Source organism: Fringilla coelebs (genome assembly GCF_963513975.1).
Source record: "Fringilla coelebs genome assembly, chromosome: 2".
Classification (NCBI taxonomy): domain Eukaryota; kingdom Metazoa; phylum Chordata; class Aves; order Passeriformes; family Fringillidae; genus Fringilla; species Fringilla coelebs.
The window spans coordinates 115,872,712-115,890,175 of NC_140029.1; the positions used below are offsets into that span (position 1 = coordinate 115,872,712).

The following is a 17,464-nucleotide window of genomic DNA, read 5'->3' on the forward strand; positions in this document are numbered from 1 at the left end:
GCCACTTTATAAAAGGGAAGGGGGATGAAAGATGCTGGGGGCGGGGGGGTGTCGAAGAAAGGATGCAGGGGGTAACAAAGGATGCAGGAAGGGGGTGAAAGATGCAGGGGGGTGCGAGGTGCTCCTGCTTAGCCCGGGAGCGAGAGGGCAGCCGTAAAGCCGCCTTCCTCTCCTCCCCCCTCCCCTCCAAAGAAAAAAAAAAAAAGAAAAATTAAATAAATAATTTTTAAAAGGGAGCAAAACTTTAACCCTCCCCCTCTGCGGGAGCAAACCCCGCCTCCGGGGAGGAAAGTTTATTTGAATGCAACAAATAAAAAAGCAGGGGGTGAGGGAGGAGGAAAAGCCAAAAAAAAAAAAAAAAAAAAGAAGGGGTGGGGGGGTGGAGGGAAAGAGAGAGAGAGAGAAAACAAAGCGGGAGGGATGCAGCCCGCCGGCAGCCCGGAGGAGGAGCGGGGCCGGGCGGTGCCTGCGGCGGGGCCGGGGCCGGGGCGCGGCGGCGGCGGGGCCGGGGGGCGGGCGGAGGCGGCGGCGGCGGCGGGGGGGCACCGACAATGGCGGAGGGGGGCAGCGGCCGGGGGGTAGCGGCGGCTCGGTGCCTCCTGCCCGCCTCCTCCCCGCCTTCCTCCTCCTCCTCCTCCTTCTTCTTCCCGGGTAGGAAAGTTTCAGCGCCGATCGCGGAGCAACAACCGGGCCGGGCTTTTGGCAGCCTGGCCCCGTCGGTACGGCAGCTTTCGCTTCGTTTCACCGAGCCGGAGCCGACGGGCCCGGTTCATGCCGGGGCTCAGCCGCCGTCCCCGGCTCCACCGCCGCCCCCGCCGCCGCCGCCGTCGCCGCCGGGCCCGGGGTTAAACGCGGAGCCGCCGCGCTGGCCCAGCGTCCCGGCGATGCGGAAACTCTTCGGGGAAAGCTGCCGGCAGCCGACGGCGGCGACCGGGAATGGGATGGGGAACGGGAGCGGGAGCGGGAGCGCCCGCGGAGCTCCCCCGCCGCCTCCGCCCCGCAGCCGCGTCCCGCACCCGGCGCTCCGCTCTCCCCGCGGAGCTCCGCCGGAGCCCGGCCCGCATTCCTGGCATAACTCGACTCGACCGCAACCACCCTCCTCCTCCCCATCACCCCGCTCCAACGGGGACGATGAAGCCGCGGCGGCCCGTTCTCCCCGCGCTTCATCGGGCAGCGAAGGCGAAGGGCAGAGCGCTGCCCTCCGGCCCCGCGCCGCACGGAAGAAGAAGAAGGAGGGCACGGCGGATGGCGATGCCGAGGCCGAAGGCTGCGCTAGGGTGGTCCCCCGCCACCCGCTGCCCATGGTGGCCCGCGTCTCCAAGGTGAACATCCTGCCCTTCGGCAGCCCCGGCGGGTCACGCAGCAGCAGTCGTTATTCCAGCACGGAGACGCTGAAGGAAGAGGAGCAGTTTGGAGTCTGCTGGCCCGGCCAAGGACGGACTCTGCAGGCAGGTTACGGTATCTATCGATCGCCCAGTTTCGGGGCCAGCGACGGCCTGGCCTGGGGACAGCCGGGGGTCCGCGTCCGCCCCAAGCTGCCCCAGAGCGTGGCCAAGGCGAAGCCGGACTATGGGAGCGAGAGCCTGCACCAGCCGGGGCTGGAAGGGGAGCGGGCCAAGCACCGCAAGTCCTTGTCCAACCCCGACATTGCCACCGAGACCCTGACTCTGCTCAGCTTCCTCAAATCAGACCTCTCGGAGCTGAAGGTGAAGAAGAAAGGCGTGAGGATCGGCCTTGACGTGGGCTCCGAGGGATGCTCCGGCGGTGCCAGCCCCTCCCCAGGCGGCTGCGGTGCCGCTCATCCCCAAAACCGCTGGGCGCCGGGCGAGCGGCCAACGCTCAAGGACCTGACGGCCACTTTGCGTCGCGCCAAGTCCTTCACCTGCTCCGAAAAATCCGGGACACGGCGGCTTTTCCTGCAGAGCGCCATGAAGCAGAGCTCCTCCGAGCTCCTTCTGGCCTCTACGGACAGCCAGGACCGGGTGGCTCCAGGTGGGGGACAGCGGGGGGACGAGGATCCTCTCCCCATGGTCATCCAGGACCAGTACATCCAGGAGGCGAGGCAGGTGTTTGAGAAGATCAGCAGGATGGGTTCCCAGCAGGACTACGGCTTTGCCGCCGAGCAGAAGGACAGCGGAGGTGTCGAGGGCGCTGAGGTGGTGGCACCGACGACGGACGCGACCCTTCGGGGACAGGTGGAGAGCACGCGGTGTTTGAAGGACGTGGAGCTGGAGGAGAACCTCACTCACAGTAAATCCGTGGAGGAGCTGTCGGGTCACGAGTCGAGCGTGACGGACGAGGGCATCGTCACAGAACCCGAGCCCGTGGGGATGCCCTTCCAAGACCTGCACGAGGCCGTGGACGCCTGGATGCTGCCCAGCGCCGGGCCGGCGGCGGGTGGCTCCGAAACGCCGCTGCCCGCTCACCCTGTGGCGGCGGTCGAAGACCTTCCAGCTGGCAAAGCCGAGACGCCGAGCACCCCTGGCAGCCTGCGGCGCCGACGTAAGTTCCCGTCAGCGGGCGCCAATGGGATGGAGGGCGGCAGCGAGGGTGGCACCGAGCCCTACCGCTCCCTCAGCGACCCCATGCCTCACCGGAGACGCTCGGTGGCGGAGGAGGCCAAGAATTTCTCCGTCGACAGCAACCTGCTGGGCTCTCTGAGCGCCAAGGCGGGCATCCCCCAGCCCGCCGCCATCGCGGGCAGCGCGGGCAGCGCGGGCAGCGACCTGTCCCTGGGCAGCGATGGGCCCCGCGACTACAGCAGCCTCATCCGCACCATCGTCAGCCAGCCCGGCGCCATGGCCAAGCTGGGCGATGACAAGGCCAACGGCAAGACCATCAAGAAGAAGTCTCTGAGTGACCCCAGCCGCCGCAGCGAGCTGGCGCCCGGCGCCTTCGAGGGTCCCGGTGAGGCCATCAGCGAGCTGGAGCCCAGCATTCCCCCGTCCAGCAGCGAGCCCATCCTCTCGGCGCAGCCCGCGGCACCGGGCACCGGCCGCGGCTACGGATTTGACCCCAAGCTGGCCGACGTGCTGTCCCCTCGCATCGCCCGCCGCAGCTCCAAGAAGCGCTCCAACCGCGCGGCTCACCAGGAGAACCAGCCGCCCCCCGCGCCCGCCGTCCTCGCCAAGAGCCGCCCGGCCACCAAGCACGTCCGTCACACCAGCGAGCCCGCCACCTTCGTCCCCATCGCCGTCCCCGAGCCGCTCGTCCCCTCCGGCCACCACGGCCACCTCCCCGCGCCGGCTGCCGGCCGCTCACCCGGGAAATCCTTCCCGACCCTCCAGCCTCCTTCGCTGGAGGATGTCACCAAGCGGTACATGCTGGCCCTCAACTCAGGTGACACGTCCCCCAGTCCTGCGGATGGCCCCCGCTCGCCACCCGCCGCCCCACCGCCCCGGCTGCCCCGGTGCTCGCGGCTGCCCGACGAACACGGCCCCAGGACCAAGCCACAGGTGGTAAGTGCCCATCCATCCTGAAAGCACCTTCGTTTCCTGGGGTGCACCATCCAGCCAAAGCACTGGCGGCCTTGGGGTCTGTCATGTGTCCCTTGTGGTGGACAAATTCCCATCTGCAGAGGCACTGCTGGATGGCCAAGAGCCCTCCCAGCCCTTTCCGGTGGTCCCCAGGGGATGAGCTCTTGTTTGTTGGGGCAACCTCCCTGATGAGAAGGCGATTTTTGGATGGGAAAAAGCAGTTTTCAGGTTAAATGGCACCACGTTTTGGTGGAAGAGGGTTTTAGAAATGTATTATGTTTATATATAACATCTATAGTGGTGCTATATAAGGTGCTGATAAATATTGACCATCTCTGAGATGCTGAACCAAAAATTGCCTTTTCCTTGGCTGGGAAAGCTGGGAAACGATCCTTCTGCTTGGGAATCCAAATGGTACACCCCTTATTGAGCAAAACTGCATTTTCCCCCCTAAAAACCGTCATCCCTCTACTTGAGATCATGAGCATTGCCATGCTGGTGCGTGGGAAAAAGGGGGGAAAATATTTTTGTGCATGCATTGAATATTTGATTGATAGGTGAAAGTTTGATCCTCCATGGGGAAGAATTGGTGCAGTCTGGGGGATGTGAAGGTGCTCTGCTCAGCCTGAAGCACAGCTGTGTGCTTTGGGATCTTTCCTGGGATGGGTTTTTGGCATCGCTGGCCCCTTGGCTGTTGTTTGAACGTGAACTTGGGTTCCCATCACTCCGGGTGTTTGTGCCGGGAAGGGCTTGGAAGCATCACCTCCTGCTGCGGCACAGCAGTGCCAGCACCCACGGGGGGCTTTTAATAGCTCTGGGAGAAGCCCAGAAATACCCGTTCCCGTGGGGGATCTGCCGAGAGCTCGCAGGAATGATGCTGGCAGGGCTCTCTCCCCTGCTCCAAGCCGATTTAAGAGGATGGGCTGGACCATTCCCTTCCAGCAGCCGCTGGCAGCCAAGCGTGAAGTGCCCGGGGCTGAGCCCGGCGGTGTAACCCTTGCTGGCCAGGGCAGAGAGAGGCTGATTTTCTTTGGATCCTCCCAAAAGCCCCCAGCACCTTCCCCCTGGGGTATTCTCTTGGGATCTGGCATCCTCTTCACAGGATATTCTGTTGGGATCCAGCAGCCCTGCAGCATCATCATCCCCAGGAGGTTCTCCTGGGGTCTGGCATCCCCACAGCATCATTCCCCCAAGTTATTCTCTTGTTATCCATCATCCCTGCAGCAACATTCCCCTCAAAATATTCTCCAGGGATTTCTGCTCCCCATCCAGCTCCTTCTCCTGTTGTTGTCCCCACTGCCAGACAACAACCATTGGTGGCTGAGAACAGGGTGGCCACTCTTGGCTACTGTGTGAAACATCCTTGAGGATGTTTGGGGTGAGTTTTTGGGCAGCATTTTTTGCCTGATGGACCAGTTTAGGTTTAGATTTTTGTCTTCTATGATCGTGGGCTAAAAAGTGCTGTGAAACCATTGAGCATTATAATTAAAATGGGTTAACGAGGAACCTCCTGGAGCTTTGGCTGGTGCTGCCGTGGGGACGTTGGCAGGTCCCCAAGATGAGGCTGTGCACCTAGTGGCATTTCTGAATAATTAATATGTTTAGTTTATATAATATATGGTTTATCTCAATAATTTATAGAGACTTATTTCTTACTCAGGCAGGTCCCCGTGGTGTCCTGGGGCCGGTACCTGATGGCCCCAATATCAGGGATGTTCTGCTGACCCCACACCCCGATACACCCCCAGCCCTGGTCTGATCCCAACTTTGGGATAATTTTGGCTGGATTTTTACCAGCTGGGAGCCCTGTTTGGCCAAGCATGTCCTCAGGTGGATGGGCCACCCTGTGGAAGCAGACCCTGAGGATGCTGCTCTTCACCTTGCCTGAACCCTCCGGCCCTGGGGAACAGGGTGCGAATTTTCCCTTTTAAGGGCAACACCACAGCTGTATCTTCAAATCTCTCTCCTGCCTTGGGATTTCTTTGTGCTCCAGCCATATCCTAACTGAAACCAGGGTTTTTATTTCTCCTTTTGATTTATTAGATGGTGGAGCTGGGATGTTTTATTTCAGATGGCATCAGCTTTGCCTGGGGGGGCCAAGGGGGACCGAGCCCTGCAAGGGGGTTGCTTTAATTCTAAGTGAGAGCACCAAGGACTGGATATAACTTGGCACTGGGATGGTTGGCTGGGAACAGGGATTTATCCCAGACCAGCAGAGAAGAAATCTCCTTTATTTTTTACTTTTAGATATTTTTCCCCTCCCTAACTCAATGGAAAGGGCCAGCATTGGGAGGCTGTGAGTCTGTATGGGAAAATGGCCACATCCACCTGGGAATTTTGTGGGGTAGGAGCATCCGTCTTCTGTCGTGGTGGTGATGGTGAGATGGTGTCCATCTCCAGCAGACTGTACTGGGAAGGGATTCATAATGGGGTCTGGCACCTCTGGGGTGATGCTCCCTTAAAATATTCTCTCCCAAAATCTTTCACCCTCAAGATATTCCCCTGGGGTTGAGTATCCCTGCAGCACCGTTCCCCCAGGATATTTTCCGAGCTCCCATGGTTTGTTGGTGGCTTTGGCAGAGGTGCACCCAGAGAGGTGATGTGGTGTTCTCCCTCGGGGGCAGCACTGTTTGTCCTGGGTGCTTTCCAGCAATTATCCATGGGGCTGGAGCCATCCAGTTCATCCTGGGTGCAGGAGAACTCCTTCACCCTGTGTCTGATGATGGGCGCCAGGCTTTTAATTCCTCAGGGATCATTAGCAGCACATCCCACTCTGGTGGATCCTGTGGGAGAAAAAAAAAAAAACCAAAACTCCAGATAAAGACTTTTCCCTGCTTCCAGCATCCCAAAAGCTGCTGGAATGGGCGGCTTTGGGGATTTGGGGTCCATTTGCTGCTCGGGATGCCAGACCGGCAACCCCTCGGATCTCTCTTCCCCCCGTGGCTGAATCCATCTGGGGATGGAAAATTAGGTATGCTCGCTGTCCTGCTGTGTTTGTTGACTTGGCAGGGCTTGGATTAAACAGGAAAATATTGATTTAAATATAGCACCTCTGGGGAGCACGGGAGTCGTGGGAACACGGCCTTCCCCACCTGCCGGTCCCCGCGCGGGGCGGCCGCACCCCGGAAAAGCCATCAGGGATGGAGGGGATCCCGCAGGGAACGGCGGGGTCACGTTCCCAGGGATGCTTGCGTAAATTTCCTCCCCAGCATCCTCCCTCCCGGCTCATCCCCCCTCCTCCAGAAGCTCCTCCTCGCTGTGGGGACGGCTCAGAGGTCGGATCCGTGCAGTGCCCTCATATTCCTGGAGTTTGTCATCTTTGGGCTCAGTTTTCCTCCGTTCCAGTTGTGTGAATCCCCAGGTTTGGGGCTGTGGCTGGGAGTTATCTTGGTTTTTTTGGTGTTACTGGAAATCTCTAATTAATTAAAGCAGCTGCAGGGGAGAGGTGGGAATGGGCAAATCTTGGCTTTCCTCTCCCTGCTCCAGTGGTTTGCCCGGGTTTTGTGTCCCTGGATCTGCCATGCTCAGGGAAATGCTGGAGTGGGGGGAAACTGAGGCAGCCCTTCAGAGAGGTGGGATGTGGATGGAGCGGGGGGAAGTTGGCTGGGATCAGGTGATGCTGCCTGTCAGTGGCATGGACTGACCCTGGGATCAGTGGCACAGGGCCAGGGGGTGACCCAGCCCAAATCCCCTTAACTCTGCCCATTTTTGTCTCTTTCTCTCCCCACTGCCAAAATCCCTTATCTTTGCCCATTTCTTATTCTTTCCTTCCCCTGTGCCAAAATCCCTTATCCTTGCCCATTTTTTACCTCTTTCCTTTCCCAATGCCAAAATTCACTTAACTCTGCCCATTTATACCTCTTCTCTTTCCCTGTTGACAAAGCGCCCTGAACTCTGCCCAATTTTCACTCTTCCCCAGTGCCCAAAATCCCCTTATCTCTGCCCATTTTTGTCTCTTCCTTCCCCAGGTGCCAAAATCCCCTTAACTCTGCCCATTTCTGCCCCTTCCCTTCCTCACTGCCAGCGCTTTGAACAGCGCTGCTTTGTCCCTTGTCCCCCCCCACTTTAATTAAAAGCCTCTAATTAATTAGGCAGCGAGCTCCACTGGGGGAGGGGGATGATCCACGTGGGATGTGCATCCTTTGTGGCCTGTGCTGGTGGGGCAGGATCCAGCCTTGGGCTGGCAGGGATAGCCCAGGGCTGAGCTGGTGCTGGGGGCTGGCCTTGGCCCGTGGCTGCCCGATCCAAAGGTCAGGCTCTTGGCAGGATCCAGGCACTGCCGCCAGGGTGGGAGGCTGGAATGGGCTCCCAGCCTCTGGAGGGACCCACAGTCCTGCGGCTGGGATGCACCAGGGGCTCTCCTGCACAGGGAGAGGATGGTTCCGGCGCTTGTGCGTCCAGGGAAATCCTTGGAATTTTTGTGGATTTGCATCCCTGCCCAGGGAGTCCAGGAGTGCAGGGATGCATATCCAGGGTGTAGGGAGAGGGCCTGCTACAGGGATACATGTAGGTGTGTGTGGGACACTCACACAGGGAATTTGGGGGGAATTTGGCAGCATTTTTTGCCTGATGGAGCAGTTTGGGTTTAGTCTCTTGTCTTCTCTGATCGTGGGCTGAGAAGTGCTGTGAAACCATCATTATAATTAAAATGGGTTAATGAGGAACCTCCTGGAGCTTTGGCTGGTGCTGCCTTGGGGACACTGGCAGGTCCCCAGGATGAGGCTGTGCACCTCGTGGCATTTCCAAATAATTAATATTGTTAAGGGAAGAGGTCCCTGGTGCAGGGATGCACACATGGGGGTATGGAGAGGGCCCTGGTGCTGGGATGTATTCTCAGAGATGCCCTGGGCAGCCTGCCTGCACCCTGCCTGCATCTGTGCACAGATGCCTGGGCTTTTCCATGGAAAATCACATGCCTCCAAAGCTTCTGGGAGGAGGTGGCCTTGTTCTTCCATCTGCTCTTGCCAGGGAAGCAGCAGGTCGGCCTCCCTGTGATGTAACCTCCAGGTAACCTCCTGCCAAACCCAGCTGGGATGGAAGCTCAAAGCTTCCCAGGCCTTGTTCCTGCAGCCTTAATCCATCATTGCAAGGGCTGTGGGATCCTTGGAAGTGTTCAAGGCCAGACTGGGTGGGCCTTGGAGCAACCTGTTCTACTGGGATGTGTCCCTGCCCATGGTAGGGGGTAGGAACAAGATGAACTTAAGGTGCCATCTGGTCCAAACCACTCTGTGATTCTCTCACTCTCTGATTTAGAGCCTTTCCCAGGGATATTTCTGAAGAGGGATATCCAATTTCTGGATATTGATCCCTGTGTGATGGGAGTGTCCAGAGAGGTGGTGTGCTGAGGTCTCCCCTTGCTGAGCTCCCTCACCTGGTCACAGCAGTTCCCATGCGGCATCCCACAGCTTCAGAGCTGCAGCAGGAAGGGTTTAGGATTCTCCTAAATCCAGGATGGAGAAGGAGGTGCCCTCACACGAAGGGAAGGTGCAGCAAGGCAGCACTCAGGTTTGGCCAGTAGAGTTTCCTCTTCTCTCAGGGCAGGCCCTGGAAAACAGGGAAAAGGAGACTCCCATCCACCCATCCATCCATCCACCCATCTTCATCCATCCACCATCCATCCATCCATCCATCATCCATCCGTCCATCCATCCATCCATCCATCCATCCATCCATCCATCCATCCATCCACCCATCTTCATCCATCTCCTCCCATCTCCAACAACCTCCATCCATGTCCATGCTCCCATCCATCCATCCATCCATCCATCCCCCTCCACCCATTCCCCACCTATCCAGGACAACAGTCTCCAGGCATGATTTTCCAAGAGAACATGGTCCATCTTCCACGATGTCTCCTCCTGAAGGCTCGCACACACAGAGCCCTCTAAAACAAAAGCCTTGCCATTTCCACCATGGTGCTTCCAGGCCAGGATGTGTCCAGGGAAGAGAAATCAGCCACTTCCACCCCCTCTCCCTCAGTGTGGCTCTTTTTAAAGCTCTCTGATGGTTGGTCCCGGTGGGGCTGTTTCTCCGGACTCCCTTGGTTTCCATGGAGAGGATGAGTGAGGAATTTCAAAGGGAATGGCTCCAGTAAATGAACTCTTCTCTAAAAATAGTGTGTTTGCTTTTGGTTCTTTGGGAACTGCAGCCTGGCCAATGGGAAGGAGAACGAAAATCAGCATCTGGGTAAAAGTATTCCAGTAACTCCCTCTTTGTGCGAATTCCCGTTGGAGCCGCTCAGCTTCCGGGGAACGGGAGGCTGATCCCAGTCCCTGCCCTCACCACCGCCATGCCTGGGTGCAGCTGGGGGCTGTCCCCATGCCTGCTGCTCCCCTGTGCCTTGTGCAGGGTATTCTGAGTAGAATCCCTTCAATCCGAGTGGTGGAAGGATTGGAGGGAGCAGATGTTGGGCTTGTGTGACCCCCGTGTCCTGCATTTTCCCAGAAACCCCAGGCATGTCCCTTTTTTGGGAACAAGGAGATGGCCACCACCATCTTCCACCCACCAGTGACATCCAGGACATCCCTGCATGGATGTGCTGGGAAAAGGACACCCGTGGCAGGAACCACCACCAGGTTTCCTCTGGAGGAGCCACCATCCCAGGGAGGGGACAGCCAGCACCAGGTGTCCCCTGGAGAAGCCACCATCCCACTGTGGGGTCACCAGCATCCCTGCGTGGTCCCCGGGGCTGGAGAAGGTTTCCTTGGTGGTGCCCTGCAGTTGCTATTTGTGACTGGCTGTTCCTGAGCCCTCTGATACTCTCCAAAAAAAACAAAAAGGGAGTTGTTTGCATGGGAAGATTGGCATCTCCGAGCCTGGGATATGGTTTCCTGCTTTTTTTAGCTGGAGTAGCAGCAGACTCGCTGGCCTGCCCTGATTTGGCATCCCTCTTCTTGCTCTTTTTTTTTTTTGGAAGAGTTTCATCCTGACCCCTCGGCAGAAACACCGTCGCTAGCGGTAGGGGATCGGGTTTGGTCCTTTTGGTGTTTTTGGGTTGCCCAAAACCCCGGTGAGATGGGATGTAGATGGCTCAGAGCCTCGGTGAGCGGAGAGGGAACTCGTCCCTCCATCGTCCAAACCTGGCACAGGTCAGTGGATGCTGAACCCCCCCTGCTCCCCCCTGCCCCCCACCCCGGGGTGTGCTGTGACAGTGACAGGGCAGGGAAGCTGTCACCTCTCGCCCTGACTGCGATGTGACGTGGGCTGTGGGCGTTCCTGGAGAGGTCTGTGGTTCCCCCCCCTCCCCAGATCCTGCTGTCCTGCTTGCAGCAGGCGCTGGGAGTCTGTGGGGCACAGCTGGGTGGAGGCTGGTGGCTGTACCTCAGCTGCTTCCGGGCATGGATCCAGGCAGGAGGGACAGGAGAGGTCCTGGCAGGGGCATGGAAGGGGGTGCTCAGGTCTCCTACCTCCTCTGGGTGTCCGTCAGCTCCTGGTGCTTGTGGATTTGTGGGTGCCCACGGACTTCTAGCACCTGTTTGATCCTGAGAGTCCATCTGTCAGCTCCTGGCTATCTGTCCGCAGCTGGACATTTCTGGGTGCCCATGGACTCCTAGTACTGCTTGGCACCTGGGGGGCCATCAGCTGATGGGGGCCTGTGATTACTTCTGGATTTGTGAGTGTGCATGGTCTCCTGGCTCCTGTTGGATCCTAGGAATCCATCAGCTCCTGCATCCCCATCCCCTCCGGGTGCCCAGTGGCTTTGGGTGTCCGTGGGCTGCTGGGTCCCTCTTGGATGCTGTCCATCCATCAGTTCCTGGGTGCCCATGGCTCTGGATGCCTGTGAGTGCCTGTTGCCTCCTGGGTGTCCTTCAGCTCCTTTGTGCTTGTGGATCCATGGGTGCCCAGAGTTCTCTTTGGGATCCTGGGCATCCATCAGCTCCTGGGTACCCAGGGAGTTCCCATTGGCTTCTGGGTGCCCATGGACTCCAGAGTAGCTCCTGAGCGGCCATCAGCTTCTGAGCATCCATCCTCTTGGACTCCTGGATACCTCTTGGCTTTGGGTGTGCTTGGAGCTCTGCCTCCAGGTGGAGACCTGCATCCTCATCAGCTCCTGGGTACCAAACACCTCCTGGTGCCCATCACTCCCTGCATGCCAGGCTGGCTCCCGCCTGGCTGTCCCAAGGCTTCTGGCCCCATTCCAGCAGGCAGCCAGGGCACCTCCCCCCCACCTGTGCCAGGCTGGCATCCAGCAGTGATGCCAGGGAGTGCCAGCTTCGGGTACCCCTCTCCCTGGCTTTCTTGTCCCCCAAAATCCTCATAACCGTTGCTTTTGGGGTGGCATGGGATGCTTTTGGGGAGGCTTGTGCCAGCAGCAGAGGATGCAGGTGGGGCATCCAGGGATTCCAGTGGGTTGAGGGTGTGGAATTCCTCCTGTCCCGGTGGGTGCAGGGCCAAGCCCACTGGGAGGCAGCAGGGAAGGAGCAGGGGGAGGGAAGAAGAGCTGGGCTGACCTCAGCATCTGGAAAGCTGCGCTCTTGGGCCGTGGCCTGCGTGCCGAAAACCGGAGGCAAAAAAAACCTTCCATATTTGGTGAAAGTTGCTCCAGGACTCGGCAAAGGCTGGCAGCAAACGGGGGGCCACGAGCCCCCAGCTCTGCCCTGGACCACTGCTTTTGGAAGGGCTCTGCAAACGTGCCAGGGGATGGATGGTACTTGGGGAGGGCTAAATTGGGGTGAGCATCTCCAGTCGGGTGGGAAGGGGGGCATGGAGAGGGGGGATCCATGGGATGCTGCCAGCAGTGCAGGGAGGATGCAGAAGATGCACCAGCACAATCCTGAATATTGGCAGAGGGGAGAACCCCTCACCTCAGTGCCATTGGTGAAAATTTCCAGTGAAAGGCCCACAGGAAAAGCCCCACTGTGCATTTAGAGGAGGAATTTTTGTTGCTTTGGGAGATGAGTCTCCTGCAGCTCCCCTTTCCCCATCCCGCTGGCACCGCTCCCAGCGCTGCTGTTCCCCTGGGCAGCACAGGGATGCCCAGCATCCTTCCACCCTGCCTTGGAAAACTTGCCCCAACTCCTTTATTTTTTACTCCCCTTTTTTTTTCCTCACACTTTAAAAGCAGAATTGCAGCCAGGCCGTGTCCTCCCGGGATGAATCACCACAGCCGAGAAGTCCAAGAAGGGAAAACAACTGAATTCCCGTGCGCTGGGGCTGAAGCTGCCCTGCTCCTCCTCCTCCTCCTCCTCCACCTCCCCATCCCAGAGGAGGTGGTGCTGCTGGGTTTCTCCATGGGAGCATCCCTGACCAAATCAATGCTCCTCTGTGAGCTGGGAGCCTGGGAAAAACCACGGCCGAGGGAAAAGCAAACATCTCCAGCCCCGGGCCTGCGAATAAACACGGGAATATTATTAGTAACTGAAGCAGGGCTGAATCAGAGCTGCTGATTTATGCTCTTATTTCCTTTCAAGAAGTTACTCTTTGGAGAGCAGCTCGGACTTTCCTTACCCGTGGGAGAGCAGGGAGAGGCTGGGCAGGGAGGGAATGCAGCCCCGGATGTGATTCCCTACGGCGTCGGGCAGGCTCGGGCACGGCCCCTCTGCTGTGCCACAGGTCCTCCTGTTCCCGTGGCAGTGGCTTCCCCAGGACCCGGTGGTCCCAGGAATGGGCTGGCTTTTACTCAGAGATGAGAGCCTGGTAGCAGGGAGGGAGGGATTGGAAGCCAGGGATGGGGTGACGCCTGGAAAAAGAGGTGACTTGTGCTCGGGGATGGAGGTGGTTGGCACCCAGGAATGGGCTGACATGCCCCAAAAAGGTGACAGGCACCATGGATTGGCACCCAGGGATGGCAGTGACTGCCAGCCCCCAGCTTTATGGCACTCGTGGGACTTAGGGCAGAGCATCACTGATCCCAAGGGAAAGGCTGCTTAGGTTTGAAAACCCCACAAAACCCAATCCAACCTCCTGCTTTAATACTTCCCAAGAGGACAGAATGTGATTTTTTTCCCCCCGAGTGATTTCCTGCCAGAGGCTGAGTGACTGAGGCAATACAGGATTGGATGGAATAGCATCATCCTGTTTTGGGAGATGGTGCCAGCCAGGGGCTCATCTGGCTGCATGAGGAAGTTTTAGATGCCAGGATGATGCTGTTTGTTGCAGAGGGGTTTGCTCATTGCATTGGGATGGATGGAAGCGGGTCCAGTTTATTTCCAAGCCCCTTCTTTCCGGAGTTTAGGTAGAAAATAGAGCCGAGGATGTGTTAAAATGGTTAAGCTTGGGAATTCACCGTACACTGTTCCCGTGGACCAGTGGCTCCCACTATGTCCCAGCTCCCTCTAGTGGGATCTACCCCGGGAACAAGCAGACAGGGAAAGAAAAGGTGCAGGAATTCCAGATTCTTTCAAACGGAATGGAATGGAATGGAATGGAATGGAATGGAATGGAATGGAATGGAATGGAATGGAATGGGAATGCTGGTTTCAAGGAGGTGCCAAGATTCAGGCAGCTCCTAGCACAACCCCACTGCGACGCCCTGGAGAATCTCCCATCAGGAGCTGGCAGCAGGAACGAGCTGTAATTGAGGGAAAAACAACTTGTATTTATTTACTCTTAAAATTTCGGCGTGTTTTGGAGGGGTGGGAATAATTTTGTTTGAGGCAGAGTTAGCTCCTCCTTCAGCAGCTGCAGGAAGTCCCTGAGCAGCAAATCGCACTCCCAAAGTGGTCTGAAACACTCCTTTTTCACCCCTAAATCTGGATATTTTGTCTCAGGGACAAAATCCCTGCTGCAGCTCACTCAGGCTCTGGCTGGGTGAGTTTACACCAAAGAAAGGGACAAACACTGAGTGCTGTGGCTGTGGGAATTTTGGGATGATCTCTGGGGATGCAGAGATCCTCCTTGCCATGGGATGTGATTTTAGCATGCCAGACGTGGTGGTGACACCCTCCCACACCGACCCAATCACCAGGGTTTGGGACAGTGGGGGCAGTGCTCAGAGTGGCTGGAATCATCTTCATTCCATGCACTGATGTGTGCAGGGGCTCAGGGGCCAGAATCTGTGTGATGGCTGTGATCCCTCGTGGAATGTACATTCCTGCTCTCCCTTTGGCCTTTGTTTGTTTAAAAAATGGATGTTTTAGGACTTCCCTCCATCCATGCCTCTTTGTTTGCGGGGGTGGAGGCAGGACACAATATGCCATGGCCTTTTCCAAATGTTTTAGGATGTTTTTAAAGTCCCTGGGGGATGCTCAGACTCCCCCTGCATCGATACTCCTGCTCAGGGAAAAGCCAATGATGGGGCTGCTCCCTGAGCCGAGTTAAATAAAATAAATCAAGATGGAAGAGTTCCCATCCTTCTCAGGGCTGTATTTCCAGTGCCAGAGGGAAAGCTGGGGCAAAAAGCTTTTCCTTGGCCCCCATCCCAGGTTTGGGGTGCTGCTGAATCACCCCCAGACCCCTGGTGCTGGATCCTCTCCATCTTTGGGTGTTCAGGAGCATTTTGCCACGCTGGCACAAGCCTTGGGATGGGGGATGAGTCCCTTGGCTCCATCCCAAGGACCTGGCGCGCGTTTCCCAGGAGGGTTTGGGGTTTTGGGAGAGGAAACGCTCAGGTTGGGAAAAAAAAACAACAGGGGCTGGTCCGAAAGGAAATCTAAAGGTGTTTACAAAGAGCCGCGCTGCTAAAAATAACCGGCTCATATTTTAGACAGCCCTAAAAATAGGCAGCGCTGTTGGAGTGGCCAAACACTCCCAGGAATTTCCTGTGGGCTGCGGGCCGCCTGCAGGGGGGTCCGGGCTCGGCTGGCCGGCATCGCTCCGGGGTTTGCATCCCGGGGGGATGGAGGGGTGACCCCCGAGAGCACGGCGGGCTTCGGGCCGGCTCCTTCCCTCCGCCGGGCAGGACGGGTTTAACCCTTCCGCAGCCATCCTCTGTCACATCCCGAGGCGTGGGGGTGGGAGCGAGGGGTCCAACCCACGGGAGGAAGGCGCAGCGGGAATGCGAGTCCCCTTGCCGTGTTCCCGGGTGGGATGAAGGGATTGAGCCGAGGGTGGCGTTCGGGGAGCGGGAAAGGCTCTGCTGCGATGGAGGGATCGCCCTGCTCGCCCCGGGGACGGGCGGTCCCGGGGGAGGGCTCGGGGAGTGGCTGCGGGCGGAGCCGCCGGGTCACGGCAGCGCCGGGGCCGGTGGGACTGAACCGGGCAGGGAGCAGGACAGGAACGGGAGTGCCCGAGGAATGGGAATGGGATTGCAAACCACAGGGATTGGCGATTGCAATGCCGTGGGACCCGGGTTTGCGTCCCTGGTGTGTCCGGGATTGCAGGTGGGATAGGATTGGGATTGCAGCCCAAATGAACCTGGGATTGTAAAAGGAACGGGATTGGGATTGCAGCCCAAATGAACCTGGGATTGTAAACGGAATGGGATTGGGATTGCAGCCCAAATGAATTTGAGATTGCAATGCGGTTGGAGCCAGGTTTGCACCCCTGCTGGGTGCAGGATTGCAAGAGGAATGGGATTGGGATTGCATCCCAGATGGATCTGGGGTTACAGCCCAAATGGGTCCAAAGCTGCAAGCCAGGTGGTTCCAGGACTCCAACAGGAGTGGTTCTAGGATTGCAGCCCAAATGGATCTGGCATTGCCATGCAGATGGACCCGGGCTGGCTTCCCTGTTGGGTCTGAGACTGCAGCACAGATGGGTTTGGGATTGCAGTGTGGCTGGAGCCAGGTTGGAATCCTTGGTGGGCCTGTGATTGCAACCCAAACGGTTCTGGAATTGCAAAGGAATGGGGTTGGGATTACAGCTTGACGGGTCTGGGGTTGGCACCCAAATGGGCCCAGGATTCCAACACAGATGGGGCCCAGAATGGCAAATAAACGGGTCTGGGATCGCAACCCAGAGTGCTGCAGCCCAGCTGGGCCTGGATCTGCAACCCAGGTAGGTTTGGGATTACAACCCAAAAACACCCAGGACTGCAAGCAGAAGGGTCTGGGATTGGAATCCAGATGGACCTAGATTAGCAACCCCTTTTGTTCTGGGATTGGAACCCAAATGAATCTGGAATTGCAACAGAAATTAGTCTGGAATTGGAGCCCAGATAAAACAGAGATTGCAACAGAAGCATGTTTGCAATAGGATTCTAGCAGAGCCCAGGATTTTATCCCTATTGGATTCCAGATTGCAATGTGGATGTGCCCAGGATTGCAACTGAGATGGGTTTGGGATTGCGGCCCAAATGTGTTTGGGGTTACCACCAAAATGAATCTGGGATTGGAGCTCAGAAGAGCCCAGGTTTTCAATCCAGATGGCTCTGGAATTGCAATGCAGATGGATCCAAGCTTGCAACAAAACTGGTCCTAGGATGGCAGCCTAAAGGAATCTGAGATTACAGCAGAAATGGGTCTGGGAGTGGATCCCAGAAGAGCTCAGGTCTGGGACTGCAAACCAAATACACCCAGCATTCCAACAGCTGGGGTGACCAGGGCACTGCAGTTGCAGGAGCAGGAGCTGCTGCTGCCTTGAGAGCAGCCTCATTACCTGGGTGCAATTAGCATTCCCTCCCCCGATCCCTGGCTGCATTGGCAGCTGCTCCAGCTCCCATTACCTGCCCCGAGTGATCCGTTCTCTGCCACGCACCCTTCCCGGGGTGGGGTGCTCATCATCCTCACTTCCAAGAGGAAATTTACTGGCTGCAATGAGAGGATGCAGCCCTGCTGCACGCCGTTGCTGTGGAAACGGGGTGAGCGGCTAATTAGATTTAATTAACGAAGCAGGAGGGGAGCGTTACAAACAGATCTGGGCAGGATGCATCACCCGGCCAGCAGGGATGTGGGTGCCGAGGTGATGATGCCGTGGGGGGGAAAGGGGGCGTGCCTCAGTTTCCCTGCCTGCGAGGTCAGGGAGGGGGACATTCCCAGGAGTGGAATCCCTAAGGATGCTGAGCACCCCAGCATCACCCGTGCGTTCCCCCCTTCCCAAAAAATGTCATGCCCCAAGAAAGCACCAGCTCCCCCCACCCCCCTCCCCAGCATCCTCGCTGGGCAGAGCCT

The 17,464-nt window shown here is 57.7% G+C and overlaps 1 protein-coding gene across 1 annotated transcript in view; it reads left to right on the plus strand.

The window, feature by feature from the left end:
• Positions 1-551: 551 nt before the first annotated feature.
• ARHGEF17 (Rho guanine nucleotide exchange factor 17) overlaps positions 552-17,464 on the plus strand; it is a gene marked incomplete at its 5' end in the record, with an annotated part of 29,300 nt that continues 12,387 nt past the window's right edge. The window contains one exon of the mRNA XM_084227069.1: positions 552-3,458. Coding sequence (XP_084083195.1) covers positions 552-3,458 — 2,907 coding nt within the window. The remainder of the gene's footprint in view (positions 3,459-17,464) is intronic.